The sequence below is a fragment of the Taudactylus pleione genome, unplaced genomic scaffold (genome assembly GCF_031769625.1).
Source record: "Taudactylus pleione unplaced genomic scaffold, aTauple2 ptg000370l, whole genome shotgun sequence".
In the NCBI taxonomy this organism is placed as follows: Eukaryota; Metazoa; Chordata; class Amphibia; order Anura; family Myobatrachidae; genus Taudactylus; species Taudactylus pleione.
The window spans coordinates 11,172,785-11,193,311 of NW_028284771.1; the positions used below are offsets into that span (position 1 = coordinate 11,172,785).

The 20,527-nt window shown below is 46.0% G+C and overlaps 1 protein-coding gene across 1 annotated transcript in view; it reads right to left on the bottom strand.

The window, feature by feature from the left end:
- The window catches only part of ADGRV1 (adhesion G protein-coupled receptor V1), a 556,691-nt gene that overhangs the window by 204,446 nt on the left and 331,718 nt on the right, over window positions 1–20,527 (bottom strand). The window contains exons 81-83 of the mRNA XM_088444649.1: window positions 16,264–16,510; window positions 13,522–13,661; window positions 11,665–11,825 (exon numbers count right to left, since the gene is read on the bottom strand). Of these exons, the coding sequence (XP_088300775.1) occupies window positions 11,665–11,825; window positions 13,522–13,661; window positions 16,264–16,510 (548 nt within the window). The remainder of the gene's footprint in view (window positions 1–11,664; window positions 11,826–13,521; window positions 13,662–16,263; window positions 16,511–20,527) is intronic.

A 20,527-nucleotide genomic window follows, 5' to 3' on the forward strand; every position in this document is an offset into this window, starting at 1 on the left:
AATATTTTCTGTGTTTGTGAATTGTGTGCGCAGTAGCCGCACGTGCATCAACAAAGTAGTACCAAGCGTGCGCCTGTGTCATAAGTAAAGGGCCGGCTGGCTTGACCGTTAAAGGGTGCTGTAACCCCCAAAGTACACTCCAGTCCAAACCAAATAAAAAAATATTTTCTGTGTTTGTGAATTGTGTGCGCAGTAGCCGCACGTGCATCAACAAAGTAGTGCCAAGCGTGCGCCTGTGTCATAAGTAAAGGGCCGGCTGGCTTGACCGTTAAAGGGTGCTGTAACCCCCAAAGTACACTCCAGTCCAAACCAAATAAAAAAATAGTTTCTGTGTTTGTGAATTGTGTGCACTGTGGCTGCACGTGCATCAACAAAGGAGCAGCGCCAAGCGTGCGCCTGTATCCCATAAGTAAAGAGCCGGCTGGCTCATTTCTTAAAGGGTGGTGTAACCCACAAAGTGCACTACTCTCCAGCAAAAATAAAAAAAATATTTTCTGTGTTTGTGTGCGCCTTAGCCGCACGTATATATCAATATAACATAAATGGAGGACTAAACTTTCTCCGATAAAAATAAAAAGCTTACCTCCACGTTACAGCAACCCGGATAATCTTATTCACATCTCCCCCACAAATGCTATCTCTCTATCCTGTGTCCTCTGGAATGCCAGGTCAGTCTGTAATAAACTGGTCCCCACCCATGACCTTTTTATCTCCAACTCTCTGAATCTCCTAGCCATCACTGAAACTTGGATCTCACCCTCTGACACCACTTCTCCTGCTGCTCTATCCTCTGGGGGCCTCGCCTTCTCCCACACCCCCCGGCCTGGGGGTCACCATGGTGGTGGTGTTGGGGTCCTTCTAGCCACCAGTTACTCCTACCAGCTAATACCCTCTGAACCATCCCTTACATTCCCCACATTTGAGGTTCATGCTATACGCCTCTTCCAACCAGTAAACCTCAGAGTAGCTGTCATTTACTGTCCCCCTGGCTCTCCCTCCAAATTCCTTGACAACTTCGCTTCCTGGCTCCCTCACTTTCTCTCCTCAGACCTTCCCTCCATTATCCTAGGTGACTTTAATATTCCTATTGACATTCCCACAGAATCCTCTGCAGCTAAACTCCTTAACCTCACCTCTTCATTTGGTCTCGCCCAATGGACCTCCTCACCCTCCCATTTGAGTGGGCACTCACTTGACCTGGTCTTTACGCACCGTTGTGATATTTCTGATTACTCCAATTGCCCATTCCCCCTCTCTGACCATCACCTTCTCTCTTTTAACCTATCCCTCTGTCCTTCCCCTCCTCTAACTCCTAAAGCTACAATTACTAAGCGTAATATTGAGGCTATTGACACTGTTGCCTTTTCCTCCCTGCTGGACTCTCTTCTCTCCCCTATCATTTCTCTCTCCTGTCCTGAACAAGCTACTTCCCTGTACAATTCCTCCCTTACTTCTGCTCTTGATTCTGTTGCTCCAGCAATAACCACTCACCCTCGCAGATCCACACCACAACCCTGGCATTCCAAATGCACCAGATACCTACAAAAGTGTTCAAGAATTGCAGAGCGTCAGTGGAGAAAGTCACGCTCTAAGGCTGACTTCCTCCATTTCAAATTTATTCTCTCTTCCTACAGTGCTGCCTTGTCTCTCTCCAAACAAACATATTTCAAGAACCTCATCTCCTCCCAGTCCTCAAACCCCCGGCGTCTCTTTGCCACTTTCAACTCCCTACTCTGCCCTTCCCCTCCTTGCCTTCCCTCCTCGCTCTCTGCCCTCGACTTTGCCACCTACTTTACATCTAAAATTGACTCCATACGTGAGGACATCATATCCCATCTGACCCTCAGCACTCCTCCCCCTCCTTGCCCTTACCACCCCTCCCCTTCTGTCTCACCAACTCTGACATCCTTCTCCCCTGCTTCTGGAGAGGAAGTCATGGCTCTCATCCGGTCCTCCCCCCCTTCCACCTCCACTCTTGACCCTATCCCTTCCCGTCTCCTCTCCCACCTGTCTCCTTCTGCCTGTTCCCATCTGGCTCACCTCCTTAATCTCTCCCTATCATCTGGCACTGTCCCTTCTGCATTCAAACATGCTCTTGTCTCCCCCATTCTTAAAAAACCTACCCTTGATCCTAACATACTTTCCAACTATCGACCCATCTCTCTTCTCCCTTTTGCTTCCAAACTCCTTGAGCGTATTGTCTACAACCGCCTTACCACCTTTCTTTCTTCCCACTCCCTCCTTGACTCATTTCAATCTGGCTTCCGATCTCTCCACTCCACTGAAACTGCCCTCACGAAAGTCAGCAATAACCTCCTTGCTGCCAAATCCAAGGGCCACTACTCTCTGCTCATTCTCCTTGACCTCTCTGCTGCATTTGACACTGTAGACCACCCTCTCCTCCTGCAAATCCTTTACTCTCTCGGTCTACGTGACACTGCCCTCTCCTGGCTTTCCTCCTACCTCTCTGATCATTCCTTCACTGTGTCCTCTCATGACTCCTCTTCCCCTCCACTTCCACTAAAGGTAGGAGTTCCCCAAGGTTCTGTTCTTGGACCTCTCCTTTTCTCCCTATATACATCCTCTTTGGGTGAACTCATTAACTCCTTTGACCTCCAATATCATCTCTATGCAGATGATACTCAAATTTACCTTTCCACCCCTGAGCTCACCCCTGAGCTCCTTAACCGTATCTCCAACTGTCTCTCTGCTGTCTCTTTGTGGATGTCCCAGCGCTTTCTTAAACTTAACATGTCTAAGACTGAGCTGATCATCTTCCCACCCTCTTCCACTACATCACTTTCCACAATTTCATTATCTATTGATGGCACAACTATCTCCTCTAGCCCCAAAGTGCGCTGTCTTGGAGTTATCCTAGACTCCTCCCTCTCATTTAAACTGCACATTCAGCACCTCTCACAGTCCTGCCGTTTTCACCTAAAAAATATCTCCAGGATTAGACCCTTCCTCACCCAGGATGCCACTAAAACCCTCATCCACTCACTGGTCATATCCAGATTGGACTACTGTAACCTTCTCCTAGCTGGCCTCCCAGTCTCTCACCTCTCTCCACTACAATCGGTTCTTAATGCTGCTGCTCGGCTCATCTTCCTCTCCAGACGTTCTACATCTGCTTCCCCTCTCCTTCAAGCCCTACACTGGCTCCCCTTCCCCTTCAGATGCCAATTCAAGGTTCTTACATTCGCCTACAAAGCCCTCACCAAATCCTCTCCCGCATACATTTCTGACCTTCTCTCCCTTCACACTCCCGCCCTCCCACTTCGCTCAACTAATGCATGCCGCCTCTCCTGCCAACTGATTACTTCCTCCCACTCCCGCATCCGAGATTTTGCCCGTGCTGCTCCCTACCTTTGGAATGCTCTCCCTCTCCCCATCAGACTCTCCACCTCTCTACAAATCTTCAAACGGGCTCTCAAGACCCACTACTTCATCAAGGCCTTCCAGCACTCATCCTAACCCACCTCATGCTCTTTCCTTCCCATCTTCCCCTTCTGTGTCACGCCTGTCTGTCTGCCCCTCCCCTTAGAATGTAAGCTCTCACAAGCAGGGACCTCTTCCTTCATGTGCTTCTCTTTACATTTTCTTCTACTCTCTACTCCCCATTAGGGCACCTAACACGGGACCGCCAATTCCCGGCAGCTTATTGTGAGTGCTTTAATCACTATTTCAGCAATGTATATAAGTTGTGTCCTTGTCCTGTACTGTAATGTACTGTATGTTACTTGTTTCTTGTTCACCCATTAGTTGTATGTACTATGTAAGGCGCTGCGGAACACTTGTGGCGCCATATAAATAAAGGATAATAATAATAATAATAATAATAATAAAGGGCCAGTTTGGACATCTGGTCCGGACTGAAGGACGTGCCAACAATTTCTGACAAGTCTACTGTCACTGCATATGATACTGTCCTCAAAGCAGCAGCGACAAGCGTGCATCTGTCTGTTAAAGGGTGGTGTAACCCTCAAAGTGCGCTCCACAAACAATAAAAATATTCTTCTTTTTTTTCTGTCTTTGTGAAATGTGTGGGCTGTAGCCGCACCTGCATCCTTAAAGCAGCAGCGACAAGCGTGCGTCTGTCTGTTAAAGGGTGGTGTAACCCTCAAAGTGCGCTCCACAAACAATAAAAATATTCTTCTTTTTTTTCTGTCTTTGTGAAATGTGTGGGCTGTAGCCGCACCTGCATCCTTAAAGCAGCAGCGACAAGCGTGCGTCTGTCTGTTAAATGGTGGTGACACCCTCAAAGTGTGCTCCACAAACAATAAAAATATTCTTTTTTTTTCTCTTTGTGAAATGTGTGGGCTGTAGCCGCACCTGCATCCTTAAAGCAGCAGCGACAAGCGTGCGTCTGTCTGTTAAAGGATTACATCGGTGACAGCATCCAAGTAGGCATGTCAGACAGTCCGTACCTTTATTGGCAGGAAAAAGAAGCAATTTGGAGGTCCCTGTACAAACTGGCTCTATTTTACCTGAGTTGCCCCCCTCCAGTGTGTACTCCGAAAGAGTGTTTAGTGCAGCCGGGAACCTTGTCAGCGAAAGGCGTAGGAGGTTGCTTCCACAAAATGTGGAGAAGATGATGTTCATAAAATGAATTATCAACTCTTCCAGGGAGACCAGCCTCCAGAACGTACAGAGGGACCTGTGGTTGTGGATTCCAGCGGGGACGAATTAATACTCTGTGAGGATGAGGATGTACACAACACTGAAGAGGGTGAGGAATCGGTGGATGAGGAGGATGAGGACGACATCTTGCCTCCGTAGAGCCAGTTTGTGCAGGGACAGATTAATTGCCAGCTTGTTTTGTGGGGGCCCAAACGAACCAATCATTTCAGCCACAGTCATGTGGCAGACCCTGGCGCTGAAATGTTTGGTTTGTTAAAGTGTGCATGTCCTGTTTATACAACATAAGGGTGGGTGGGAGGGCCCAAGGACAATTCCATCTTGCACCTCTTTTTTTTCTTTGAATTATGTACTGTTTGGGGCCTAGTTTTTCAAACTGCCATCCTGTCTGCCACTGCAGTGTCACTCCTAGATGGACCACTCGTATCTCTTAGCATAGCAGTCATCCAGCTACCTTGGTGCAACCTTTTGGATATAAAAACACTATTGTGAGGTGTGAGGTGTTCAGAATAGACTGGAAATGAGTGGAAATGAAGGTTATTGAGGTTAATAATAGCATAGGAGCAGAAAAACCCACAAATTCTGTGATTTTAGCTGTTTTTATGCTTTTTTTAAAAAAAATACAGATCCAAAACACAAAACCCAGAACCCAAAACACGGAAGGGTGGTTTTGGCAAAACCAATCCAGATCCAAAACACGAAGAAAGATCCAGATCCAAAACCAAAACACGAAAAGTGGCCGGTGCACACCCCTAATATATATATATATGTTACGACACTGCCCATCAGCCTGCGCTCAGATACGCCAAACTGACGCAGATGGGCGGTTGTGACATGGGTTTTACTAAAGCTGCCACCACAAAGAGTATTAGAAAAGCGCTCTTGCATTTACCGGACACTTAAATCACACTTAAATTCACAATTATTATATAAATGTAGCATATGAATTCATTAGAGCACAGAGATAACGCTGATAAATTTTAGAATTTATTGAGAAAATATCTCCAGGGTAAAATTACAAGGAAATGCACAGAATTATTTCAAGTAAAAGAAAATGATAGAGTAAGAATCCTAAGTTATCTGACGCTGAGATCTTAGGGGATCTGTGTGGAGGGAGACCACATAGACCGAGATGGGGAGCACTCCTAGCTCTCAGCTACTCCCTTCAAGAGTGAACACAGTGAAACAGGGGTGGCTGGCTCTTGTGGTTCCACAGCCACCCTCTCCCCCCAGCAGCCACAACCCTTTTGGGCCAAAAAGGCACTGTCCTTTGATCTACATAGATCTGTGTAGATGTCAACCAGGATTTAAGTGTCATATATCTCCATGACTTGGAAAGGTCTTTTTATGGCAGGAAAACTGATAAACTACAAACTGAGCCGGACTGTCTGTGCACAGGCCTGGAACAAGGGCCCCCTAGGGTGAAGAGCAAAACACTCCTTTCATGAACCTTTGTCTTCAAAGGCTAGGTAGCACTTGGCCATTTGGTTCTCAGTTGTTGATACAATGCAGTTTTGATATACTGTCCCAGTTCATAGCAAGCAGACATTCCTGAAATATATTCTTTAGGGGAATTATAATAATTAGGGGTGAGCGGGTTCGGATTTCTGAAATCCGAACCCCCCCGAGCCCCCCCGATCCGAGTCCGATCCGAGTCAGGCTCGACTTTTCCCGCCTGACTCGGATCTGAAATCGAGGCAAAACGTCATCATCCCGCCTTCCGAGTCTCGCGGGTTTTGGATCCTATATAAGGTACCCGCGTCTGCGCCATTTTCTCACTCGGCTGTGGACAGTGAAGAGGGAGGGTGGGAGTTAGGGCTGTGTAGTGTAGTGTAGTGTAGTGTAGTGCTGCTGTTTTCCACTACTTCAAAGTCCATAGGGGCTGGCTGTGTTGTGCTGTGCTGCTGTTGTTAATAGGGGCTGTGTCCACTACTTCAAAGTCCATAGGGGCTGGCTGGACTGTGTTGTGCAGTCAGTTCTCCATAGGGGCTGTGTCCACTCCAAAGTCCTGTGCAGTGTCCCAGTCCTAAAGGAGTGCTGTAGTGTTGTCCAGGGGGTGCTCTGTCCATCAGGGGTGCTCCCCCCAAGTGCTAAAAAAATAATATATTTTCTGTGTTTGTGAATTGTGTGCGCAGTAGCCGCACGTGCATCAACAAAGTAGTGCCAAGCGTGCGCCTGTGTCATAAGTAAAGGGCCGGCTGGCTTGACCGTTAAAGGGTGCTGTAACCCCCGAAAGTACACTCCAGTCCAAACCAAAAAAAAATTATTTTCTGTGTTTGAATTGTGTGCGCAGTAGCCGCACGTGCATCAACAAAGTAGTGCCAAGCGTGCGCCTGTGTCATAAGTAAAGGGCCGGCTGGCTTGACCGTTAAGGGTGCTGTAACCCCCGAAAGTACACTCCAGTCCAAACCAAAAAAAAAATTATTTTCTGTGTTTGTGAATTGTGTGCGCAGTAGCCGCACGTGCATCAACAAAGTAGTGCCAAGCGTGCGCCTGTGTCATAAGTAAAGGGCCGGCTGGCTTGACCGTTAAGGGTGCTGTAACCCCCGAAAGTACACTCCAGTCCAAACCAAAAAAAAAATTATTTTCTGTGTTTGTGAATTGTGTGCGCAGTAGCCGCACGTGCATCAACAAAGTAGTGCCAAGCGTGCACCTGTGTCATAAGTAAAGGGCCGGCTGGCTTGACCGTTAAGGGTGCTGTAACCCCCGAAAGTACACTCCAGTCCAAACCAAAAAAAAAATTATTTTCTGTGTTTGTGAATTGTGTGCGCAGTAGCCGCACGTGCATCAACAAAGTAGTGCCAAGCGTGCGCCTGTGTCATAAGTAAAGGGCCGGCTGGCTTGACCGTTAAAGGGTGCTGTAACCCACAAAGTACACTCCAGTCCAAACCAAAAAAAAAATTATTTTCTGTGTTTAGCCGCACGTATATATCAAATCGATATAACATAAATGGAGGACCAAACTTTCTCCGATAAAAATAAAATAGAGAAAGATCAAGAACCACTTCCTCCTAGTGCTGAAGCTGCTGCCACTAGTCATGACATAGACGATAACATGCCATCAACGTCGTCTGCCAAGGCCGATGCCCAATGTCATAGTAGAGGGCACATACAATCCCAAATGGCAAAGTTCAGGAAAATGACCTTGAAAAAGACATTTAAATCAGCTGAAGAGAAACGTAAACTTGCCAATATGCCATTTACGACACGGAGTGGCAAGGAACGGCTAAGGTCGATCCCTAGTATGTTCATGACTAGTGGTTCAGCTTCACATGACGATGGAAGCCCTCCTCCCACTAAAAAAATCAAAAGAGTTAAGCTGGCAAAAGCACAGCGAAGAACTGTGCTTTCTAAGAAGATATCACAAATCCCCAAGGAGAGTCCAAGTGTGGTGGTGGTTGCGATGCCTGACCTTCCCAGCACTGGACGGGAAGAGGTGGCTCTTTCCACCATTTGCACGCCCCCTGCAAGTGCTGAAAGGAGCACCCACAGTCCACTTGCTGATATGCAAATTGAAGATGTCACTGTTGAAGTACAACAGGATGAGGATACTGGTGTAGCTGGCGCTGAGGAGGAAGTTGGCGAGGAGGATTCTGATGGTGATGTGGTTTGTTTAAATCAGGCTCCGGGGGAGACAGTTGTTGTCCGTGGGATGAAAAAGCCCATCACGGTCATGCCTGGGCAGAAGACCAAACATTCCACCTCTTTGGTCTGGCAATATTTCTATCCAAATCCGGACAACAACTGTCTTGCCATATGTACCATATGTAAAGGTGAAATAAGTAGGGGTAGGGACGTCAACCACCTAGGAACATCCTCCCTTATACGGCACCTGCAGCGCGTTCATAAAAAGTTACTGTCAAGTTCAGAAACTTTGGCTAAGACCGTAAGCAGTCCAGGGACACCTAAATCCCGTTGTCCTGTTGTATCCAAGCGCCTGCAAACCACACCGTCAACTCCCTCCTCGTCAATTTCCTCCTTAGTCAGGATCGGAAGTAGTCCTGCAGGCCATGTCACTGGCATGACTGACTCTCCTATCCGGGATTCCTCTGGAGGATCCTGCATTGCTACGCCTACTGCTGCCGCTGCTGCTGTTGCTGCTGCTGGGAGTCGTTCATCATCCCAGAGAGGAAGTAGGAACACCACTACTTTTACTAAACAATTGACCCTCCAACAGTCCTTAGCGAGGAGGATGAAGTACGACAGCAGTCATCCTGAAGCAAAACGTATAACTGAGGCCTTGACTGCTATGTTGGTGTTAGACGTGCATCCGGTATCCGCCATTAGTGCAGTGGGATTTAGACAATTGATGGAGGTAGTGTGTCCCCGGTTCCAAATCCCGTCTAGATTCCACTTCACTAGGCAGGCGATACCGAGACTGTACAGAAACGTCAGAAAAAGTGTCCTCAGTGTCCTGAAAAATGCCGTTGTACACAATGTCCACTTAACCACGGACATGTGGACAAGTGGAACAGGGCAGACTAAGGACTATATGACTGTGACAGCCCACTGGGTAGATGTATCACCTTACGCAGCAACAGCAGCAGCGTCACCAGTAGCAGCATCTCAGAAATGCCAGCTCGTTACAAGGCAGGCTACGCTGTGTATCACCGGTTTCAGTAAGAGGCACACCGCCGACAACCTCTTAGAGAAACTGAGGGAAATCATCGCCCAGTGGCTTACCCCACTTAGACTCTCCTGGGGATTTGTGATATCTGACAACGCCACCAATATTGTGCGGGCATTACATCTGGGCAAATTCCAGCACGTCCCATGTTTTGCTCACACAATAAACTTGGTGGTGCAGAATTTTCTGAAAAGCGACAGGGGCGTGCAGGAGACGCTTTGGGTGGCCCGAAAAATTTCTGGCCACTTTCGCCATTCAGCGACTGCGTGCCGAAGACTGGAGCGCCAGCAAACACTCTTGAACCTGCCCCGCCATCACCTGAAGCAAGAGGTTGTGACGCGGTGGAACTCAACCCTCTATATGCTTCAGAGGATGGAGGAGCAGCAAAAGGCCATACAAGCCTATACATCCACCTATGACATAGGCAAAGGAGGGGGTATGCACCTGACTCAAGCGCAGTGGAGAATGATTTCCGTGTTGTGCAAGGTTCTCCAGCCCTTCGAACTTGCCACACGTGAAGTCAGTTCAGACACTGCCAGCTTGAGTCAGGTCATTCCCCTCATCAGGCTTTTGCAGAAGCAGCTGGAGAAAGTGAAGGAGGAGCTAAGACGGAGCGATTCCGCTCGGCATGTGGGACTTGTGGATGAAGCCCTTCATTCGCTTTGCCAGGATTCCAGGGTGGTCAATCTGTTGAAATCAGACCACTACGTTTTGGCCACCGTGCTCGATCCTAGGTTTAAAGCCTATGTGGTGTCTCTCTTTCCGGCCGACACAAGCCTGCAGAGGTGCAAAGACCTGCTGGTGAACACACTGTCAGCTGAAGCGGAACGTGACACGTCAACGGCTCCTTCTTCATTTTCTCCTGCAACTGGGGCTGCCAGGAAAAAACTTAGGTATCCTAAGCAACCCGCTGGCGGTGATGCAGGGCAGGCAGGACCAAGTTTGGACATCTGGTCCGGACTGAAGGACCTGGCAACAATTTCTGACATGTCTACTGTCACTGCATATGATACTGTCACCATTGACAGAATGGTGGAGGATTACATCGGTGACAGCATCCAAGTAGGCATGGCAGACAGTCCATACCTGTACTGGCAGGAAAAAGAGGCAATTTGGAGGCCCCTGTACAAACTGGCTCTATTTTACCTGAGTTGCCCCCCCTCCAGTGTGTACTCCGAAAGAGTGTTTAGTGCAGCCGGGAACCTTGTCAGCGAAAGGCGTAGGAGGTTGCTTCCACAGAATGTGGAGAAGATGATGTTCATCAAAATGAATTATCAGCTCTTCCAGGGAGACCAGCCTCCAGAAGGTACAGAGGGACCTGTGGTGGTGGATTCAAGTGGGGACGAGTTAATACTTTGTGAGGATGAGGATGTACACACTGAAGAGGGTGAGGAATCGGTGGATGAGGAGGATGAGGATGACATCTTGCCTCCATAGAGCCAGTTTGTGCAGGGACACATTAATTGCCAGCTTGTTTTGTGGGGGCCCAAACGAACCAATCATTTCAGCCACAGTTGTGTGGCAGACCCTGGCGCTGAAATGATTGGTTTGTTAAAGTGTGCATGTCCTGTTTATACAACATAAGGGTGGGTGGGAGGGCCCAAGGACAATTCCATCTTGCACCTCTTTTTTTTCTTTGCATTATGTACAGTTTGGGGCCTAGTTTTTCAAACTGCCATCCTGTCTGCCACTGCAGTTTCACGCCTAGATGGGTCACGTGTTTGTGCCGCCCACTCGTGTCGCTTAGCATAGTCATCCAGCTACCTCGGTGCAACCTTTTGGACATAAAAACACTATTGTGAGGTGTGAGGTGTTCAGAATAGACTGGAAATGAGTGGAAATTAAGGTTATTGAGGTTAATAATAGCATAGGAGCAGAAAAACCTACAAATTCTGTGATTTTAGCTGTTTTTATGCTTTTTTAAAAAAAAATACAGATCCAAAACACAAAACCCAGAACCCAAAACACGGAAGGGTGGTTTTGGCAAAACCAATCCAGATCCAAAACACGAAGAAAGATCCAGATCCAAAACCAAAACACAAAACACGAAAAGTGGCCGGTGCACACCCCTAATAATAATACACACCACTCTCACGGTCAGGTTGTGGCTCATAGACCATAAGCACACTTTACCCAGGGCACACAAAATACATACAGTCATGACATGTGGCTATGATGAATCACCGTAACCCATGGCGATGGTCACAATATAAATAAAATCAATTAATATTCCCAGCTGCAGAGTCCTTTAGTTCCTTCGAAACGCCTCCTGTTTTATTGTTTATCTGTTTTCAATGCTGGTGGACACTCAATTGATCTAACATAAAAAGACGTGTGAACACGCACTATAAACATAACATGCCAACTCCTATAGATTTTGAGTAACAACCACTAACCAGAGATGCAAATAAAGCCAGCACTAAAAAAAGCTTCATTGTAGGAGAAGAGGTTGTCGATGTGAGCGTACACAGCATAGGAGGACATGTGAGAGCAGGCACATTCCACGTACTCTGTTGTGTCTGACATAACTCTGCACAACTGACTGTTTGACAGCCACCTACAAAACAAAGTACATAGAATTATTAACATTTAAATATATGTACTCCCAGTACAAGCACTGAGAAAAACATTCATACAAGTTATAGGAGGTTTAACAGCTGTAAACACTTCACAATCTTGAAATTCCATTGCCGGGATGCTGAACGTATACCGATAAATGTTTGGACTGTTTTGCAAATTACCTGCCAAGAACACTGCGCAGGGAGAAGCTGACAGAGTGATTCCTTAAGCTCTGTGCACTCCTTCCACATTTCTTGCTCTGCACAAATTGTGACTGATTGATGACACTGACACGAGAGTATGAAGACCTGTTGACAGACCACATACTCACAGTGCAGGTCATTGAGTTTGCATAGCTGCAGGATACAAGCTATTTTTGTTCACTTTAGCTGGTAAGGAATGCCTACGGCTCTGCAAATTTAATATAAATGTAAAACACATAAAGGGTACTGCAGTATAGAATAGCTGTCATTAACTCACTCTGGGATGTCACTGTAGGAATATACAGCAGTAGTGTGAATGTGTTAGGACAGTTAGGCCATTTAGTAGCTACTGTATATTCTAAGGCGCAGATCTATCAATGGGAATATTTAACACTGGGGGATTTTGTTTATTCAACAATGTCATAAATAAATTGTTAATTCATTCGACAAACTATACAATCTGTTAGAAATACACAAATATAAGTAATTTGGGCAACATGCTCTGCTCTCTTTACATTTGAATTGGCAATAAATGTGCGCGATTGCAATGGGCACATTTCAAGGGAAAGCCTGCTAATATGCAGTACCCATAGAAATGAATGGAGAAAGTACAGCTAAACACACGCAAAGTTTACATGAAGGATGCTTGTAACTGTCTGAGCAGATACTGATACAGATACAAAGCATGCTGGCACTTGTATTACCACACTGACAGAATTATTCCACTAAATTCCAGTGCTTTTTGGGACTTGTAGTTCCACGGTAGAATTTCATCTTTTAACTTTAAAAAAAAAACTTAATAAAAAGGAGACAATTCATTTAAATAGGCAATGTGCCTACTGAAATGCATTGTCCATTGAAATTATTGGGAAATCTCACTGATCCCAATGATTTTCAGACTGTTGGAAACTAGTGAGATTATATTTCCAGATTTCCATTACAATTTAGCAAATAGCCATTTACTAGACACCCCCTCCTCTACACCACACAACAAAATTCTATTATTTCTTTGTTAATAATAATAATATTAATTGTAAGGTGTTATGCAATATATTTTTAGGATGTTACAAAAATGTAGCTTTGCATGGCAATTTGCTTTAGTGTATTAGGTGAATTGTAAAGAGATTTTGTTAATATCTAACTTCTATTCTTCACTTTTATGAATGAAGTTACGGGTGATTGTGGCTGTATTATATGACTAATGGAAATACACATACAATATTTCTACTGTAACTGTCTCTATTAGACTCAAATTCCTTTAACCTTCATCTTCTCAAGCTATCTCTCTTTTCTGTGAGTTGTTTAAATGTGTATGAATAACCTCTTCCAATAGTTAATTTGGACAGATACATTATATAGGGGGTGTAAATAAGTGTCTGTGACATAATGTAGAGAAATTATAGAATTAATTTGCAATATATACAGTAGGGAAGAACAAATTTGTCAGTTAATATTATTTATATCCGAAACTGTCGGTGTTCAGCATTGTACCTTTCTGACGCCTGATTCCACAGAAGACAAAGTGACATGCGTGGAACAATACGACCGCCTGCTGCACTGATCCTATAAACCACCTCGTTGTTGTCGGTTAATTGATAAGAGCTGTTTCCCTTCAAACTGACTGATAAAACCTGTAGCCAAACAATAAGGAATAACATAAAACTTTGTACCAAAAATGTGATATGTAGATAGTTGACATCATATATGTGTGTAGTTTGCATGTTCTCCTCGTGTTTCTGTGGGCTTCATTGGGGTTCTCCGGTTTCCTCCCAAAACTCTAAGAGGGGTATTCAATATGAAAGGTTAACTTCCCTGGCAAAGTTAACGTTTCATATCGGAGTTTTTTTCTGCGTAAAGGTATGGTGCGCGCTCCCGTTTATCCCCGTATTCAAAATAAAATTAACGAAAACGGGAAACTCGAAGTTGGATTTGCGTAAAGTTACGAATTTTTCCTTAAAATAATTGTAAGACCCCCCTAAAGTTGTAAAAACATGGGGGAACACTATGGATACCCCCGTTTTAGCCTTTAATTGAAAGTCGGGGATTTAAATAGCCGCAGCAGGTGTTTTTTTCCCAACACTAAAGAAGTGATGCAGAAGAGCACTTAGGTTATTTTTTTCATTTTTTTATGTGGTCCCATCAAATTTGGGGTACATGAAAATGGGTACTAGCATATTTTGGTGTCCCTAAAGTCAGTTTTTAAAAATTCTGCATTTGTGCACCTGCTGCCATAATTCTATTCTAGAAAACATCTGCCACATACTTGCAGAATAGCCCTGAACCTATTTCCCTATTGTTTAACAATTTTTTCCCATTTTTTTTTTGCACCCCAATTTTTAAATTAATTTTTTGGGGTGTCCCTATTTTTTTTTTTTTTACTTTTTTTGACACAGTTCTGTTTTAAATGTCAATCTCAGGGGTGCAGGCTATTTTTTTTAAGCCTGCACCCCTAAACCCCAATTCTGCACTTTTTTTTGACACCTATTCAATGGTGAAAACTTATCCCCGTTTTTTATCAAAGACTTTTCAAAACTGCGATAAGTCTTTGAAATTGAATACGGTGTAAAACTAAAACAAGTGATATTTACGCAAAAATGTAAAAAAGTGCGATATTAACGCAAAAAACGATGTTATCGCACCCATATTGAATACCCCTATAAGTCAACTACTCTCCTGAATTTTTCGGGTAGTACCCCGCATTCCCGGAAGAGTGGCTGGATCTCCTGAATCCCACCCACTACCTAATAAAGTGGGCAGGATGGGGAGATAATTACCGGGAATCGTGAGTACGTATGGAGGGGCTGGGGCTAAATGACATAAAGAGCCCGTCCCTTAAGTGGTTAGCTGCATCTCCTCTCCGGGAAGGCAAGACAAGTATGTATTGAGTTAATTGTCTTTTGACCAAACTAAAACCAAGTGTCTATTTGGTAGGGGTAGATGCAGGGGAAGAACTATGGGAGACAATGGAGGCGCCTGCCGCTGGCCTCCAGCTCTGAAGGGGCACCTCCTCCATTGTCCACAACATATTCACCCCTCTTAAAGCTGTAACTATGCACCCGGAGTGTACTGCCCAATACATGGCACCCCTTCCCGGCACCTGAGAAGCCACCATACACTAGTGGAAAGCTCCATATCAGACCATCAGCTGCTGCCTTCGTCTATCTATAGCCTGTCTGCATGCAAATTGCTACATTACAGTGTCAGCGGCTGATGCCTCCGGGCGTCTGGGATGAACTTACGCCACTGGGTAGATGTACTGTATCAAGCCTTTTAAAGAGTGGAAAAGAGGACAAGTGGAGAAGATGACCACAGCAACCAATCAAGTTCTAGCAAACATTTATCAAGTGCACTCTATAAAATGATAGGGAGAAGCTGGCTGCTATAGATGATTGGCTGCTATAGGCAACTTCTCCATTTGTCCACTCCTCCACTCAGAAGGCTTGATACATGTCCCCTTAGACCAGGGGTTCCCAACCACGGTCCTCAAGGCACACTAACAGTCCAGGTTTTAGGGATAACTATACTTGAGCACAGGTGACTTAATTAGTGACTCAGTTATTTTGATTAAACCATCTGTGCACAATCATGGATATCACTAAAACCAGGACTGTAAAGCTGGCCACACACTAGACCAACTTACATCCAACCAGCCAACTTGTTGATTGGTTGGAATGAAAATCTGGTAACGTATGGGAGTAAAGGATGATCAGCAGTTTGCTCCTAAATGCCAGAAAACAGATGAAAATGGTCGTTCAGACAAGTTTGTTAAATGTTTGATCTAAACTATTTGTTCAAACAACAGTTTTGGTCCATTTTCCAGCTTTTGGGAGCAAATTGCTGATTGCATTCCTTACCAGATTTTCATTCCAACCAATCAACTAGTTGGCTGGTTGGATGTAAGTTGGTCTAGTGTGTGGCCAGCTTTAGACTGTAAGCTATAGTGGAGCAGTGGCTGATGTAAATGATTAAATAATCTATGTAGTGATAAGATTTAGCATGATGAACAAATGTATTTTACAGATATTTATATAGTTAAGCGTATATATAAAAATAACGGCTGAAGCCAATTGCCCTTCCGGAACGGAGAAGTTAATTGTATCACGATTCCAGGAAGAATGTGATGAATCTGGCCTGAGAGTATAAATAAACAGGAAAAGCATTGCAGGATTCTGCTAAGGAGAACTAATTAAAGCTGAAGGGAAAACATGTCTCTTATGTAACAGTCTAAATTACCTTGTTATTTAATGCACTCTCTTCTCCTCCTGTAAGAAACCACTGCTGGCTGCTGTATTCAATAAACTGTACAAATTTACAGCCTCCTTCTGAAGTTGTATTCATAGGAAAAACTGCCAGGAGCCTTTCAGGGAGCTGGATGGAATCTCCATTCTTTCCATGAAATGTGTGCCCATTAATTTGTTGTGGATACCAGTGATAGGCACTTATAGAGATATGGGGGCAGGAATCAAAAAGAGTCTTCCCTCTGTTAAAAAAATAAAATAAAATATATATTTATGACGTTCCTATTATTTTCCTTTATGTATGTGGCATCAACATAGTCGTTTATTTATAAGACTGCGCTGGACAGCTGGTATAACAAAACTAATGCAAAATGACACACATATACATGAAAACTGAACACGGACATCATACAGGGACGACAAAGTCATGGAGACATGGTGCCTGATTCAGCTTCAGACAGAATAGCTAAGCTGCTCGCAAGCAGCTTAGCTATTCCGTCTGTGCTGATATGGTAATGCTGACGGAGGCATCACACCTCCTGCTGCATTTCATATCCGAGATGCGTTGTCCAACGCAGCATAGGATACTTTGCGGGACATCGGCCGACCGCCGCAGTTGAGATGAAGAAGCCAGGAAATCTCCATCAGCTGACGGGAATCCTGGCATCCCTCCCCCCAAAGGCAGCGACATGCCTCTGTTTCGGGGAACAGAGAGCATCCCCCCCCCTCTCCGTCCCTGAACGGCAGAAGACTGTCAATCACTGCCAGACTGCTGCCAGTCTGCGAGCGGGACCACAGACCCGTTCTGCACATACGCAGAATGGGTCATGCGCCTGCGCAGATTCCTGAACATCGGGAATCTGCATTCAGCAGTGCACTAGAGTGCACTGCTGAATCAGACCCTTGGTACAGAGGATCGAGAAGGCCGAGCTCATGAGAGTATCAACATGATCTACCATGGAATGTTTTTATTATGTGTACCTTTCAGCTGAGCGCTCGCAAGCGGGTCGATGTTGGCCCAGTGCGCATGCGCACGACGGAGGCGGCTCCGTCATGCGCATGCGCGAGACCCGGATAACGACGGGCAAGCCGTCGCGCGGGTCTCGCTACAAAGGGGACGAGCTGTCGATGTTGAGTGACAGCACGCCCCCTTTGGTGGGCGGGCCAGGGGCGTGGCTGCCCAGACGGAGGCGTTCCCATGGGAACGCCTACCTTCTAGGGCCGGCCCCACTGACATCACTGGGACTTGCGGCAACGAGACCCTACCACAAGGGTCTCGTCGCAAGTCCGATGGTTGCGATGGTCTTGACCATCGCGATCATCTTGCTGGCCGCTTGCTATAGCTGTGGGTGGTCACCCACAGCTATACGAGCGGCCAGGAGGCCGCTCTAAAATTAAGAAGGATGGCCCTGATTCAGAGCGAGCGGTCTGTTAGAGCATCTGGCTCTGAATCAGGGCCATAGTCCGCTGTTGAATACGGGGACACTGACATTAGAACCGGCAACGCAAAACCATGGACGTCTTCCCTGGGCGATGGCCTGAAGTGAACACAAAAAGAGGCTGACTCATGAACGTGTTATAAGCACTAGCGCATGCAGGGGGGGTTTCTAAGTACCAAGACACCCCCATGATGAACCAATTACTCCTGGGGGCAGAGCCATTACGGCAAGCCCTGCCCCCATATACTCTGCAAATCACAGCATTGGTGCGAGGTGGTAGGGTGGACGCCCCCTTAGCCAGTGCCGGCTCCAGGGGTCGGAGCACCCTGTGCCGGCTCTTAGCAGGGCGCCCTTACATCGCCACGCGCGACCGAAAATGGGGGCGTGACCTAATTACCATAGGCCACTCCCCTACGTGACGTTAACGTCAGGCTGGGGGGAGCCTCACTAGATGGGCTACCCCCAGCCCCTCTCCTGTCATTGAATGGATGCCGCACGCATGCGCACAGCATTCATTCAGACTCCGGGGTCCGGCACCGCCACACAGCTGCGGCTGTGGGGGTCCCCAACCTCCCGATTTCACCACTCGCGGGCCACTTCAGCCCACGGGTGGAACAGCAGGACAGTACTGTCCCGCTGAAATCGGGATGTTGCGGAGGGGTGCGCACTCTGTGGGTCGCCCCCCATGCGACCGCAGTGGTCGAACACCTCTAGAGCCGGCCCTGCCCTTAGCAACCTATAGCTGCTGCATAAAAATGTAAGTGTTTATGTGATGTGTACTGTTTTAGTGTGTGTGTACAGTGTATATATATATACTGTATATATGAGTGTTATTGTGTGTTACTGTATACTGTATATGTGTTAGTGTATATATGTGTATGTATGTGTTAATGTGTATACATGTGTATGCTTTAGTGTATACTATGTATGTATTGTATATGTGTTAGTGTGTGTATACTGTATATGTGTGTTAGTGTGTATGTTAAATATAATATATACATTTGCTACATATATACTATGTGTGTGTGTAACCCCCCCCCATAAAATCCCGCGTTTGCCCATGATAGGAGTGTCACAGGCATGTCAGTGAACGTGACTGCATTCTCAGATGTAATGAGACACCTTGCCAGCCATAGGCTGGTGTAAGTGTTGTTGGTGGATGTGATGATGCACCGATGGTAGAGTGTTCAGAAGCATTGGAAGAGTTACACTGTCCGTGGACATTGAAAGTAGGCATCTCAGGGCTTGCACAGTAAGCGGTCGTGCACAAGGGGAAAGTTGATACTAGCATTTACAAATTGTCACCGCTGCAACTCCACCAAAAAATTGTATCTGCTGATGCAACTGCGTCCACCTATGAATCAGGCCCACTGTGCGTCACTTTGTGTTGTTCTGTAACTAGGACACGTTCCTGTCTCTATCTCTCAGATCAGTGATTTAATGTATATGTAGACAGATTCTACATAGTTTACACTTAGCTATGCATTGTTACATTAACTGTATATATTACTGATCATCTCTGGGCTGATTTAAGTGTTTTGGAAGAATAAGTGGGGAAATCATTTAGCGGGTTTTTACTGCTTATCGTGGCTATGTGCGTCCGTGTTTTCCGCACGCTCCTATTACAAAAGTCACCAAGGGGCATTCGCGCAATTTTTTTTGTGTATTTTGCCACAATAATTATATATAAAAATGGGGAAATCTGGGGAAAGTAGCCAAAGGCCGGAGGAGGATAAGAGAGAAGGAAGACTGGTACACATAAGAATCACACTCTCACAGAGAAGGAGACGGGAAACCGGTGACCAGAAATATAGCTCATATGAAGCCAGGTGCGTCAGGCCAGGTGCCCTGTGGACCCTATGGACTTCGAAGAAAGAAAGTTAACAAAGGTAAGTTCTTACCATAACTATCATTTTCTACTTCAGTGTCCATAGACTCCACAGGGAGACCTTGGGGGTGTCCCAAAGCAGTCCTTTTAAGGGTGGGGAAGCTCCTGCGCTGAGAGTAGAATCTGGCGCCCAAAGGAAGCATCCTGAGAGGCAAAGGTATCAAATGCATAGAACCTTAGAAAGGTCTGAATGGAAAGCCACGTGGCTGCCTTACAAAGCTGAACAGCCGAGGCGCCATGGCGAATCCGCTCACAAGGGGCCCACAGACCAGTAGAATGAGCAGTAACAGAAGCTGTAACAGGCAGGCCTGCCTGTGTGTAAGCCTTTGAGATAGTCATACGAAGCCATCTGGCCAATGTTTGTTTATTGGCTGGCCATCCCTTTTTGTGAAATCCATAGAGCACAAACAAGGGTAAGGTCCACATAAATCCTGAGAGCGCGGACCACATCCAGTGGGGCTTCACCACCTGAGAGGTCTGGTGACTGAAAGGCTGGTACTATAATTTCCTGATTTATATGAAAATGAGAAACCACCTTAGGAAGAAACTCAGGGCAAGTACGAAGCACAGCCCTGTCCTTGTGAAATATCAGAAAGGGGGGACAACAGGAGAGCGCCCCAATTCTGACACCCTCCTGGCAGATGCAATAGCCAGAAGAAAAAAAGAGTCTTCGCTGTGAACCACTTCAATTCTACAGAATCCAGGGGTTCAAATGGAGGACCCTGGAGGGCACAAAGAACAACTGACAATCCCACAGAGCCACTTAAGGGACAAAGGGAGGTTGAATCCGGAGGACACCCTGGAGGAAGGTCTAGACATCCGGTAGTGGAGCAAGTCTACGCTGGAAACAAACGGATAGAGCAGAGACATGCATTCTCAATGAAGCAAGGCAAAGTCCAAGGTCCAATCCACCTTGAAGGATGCCAGAACTC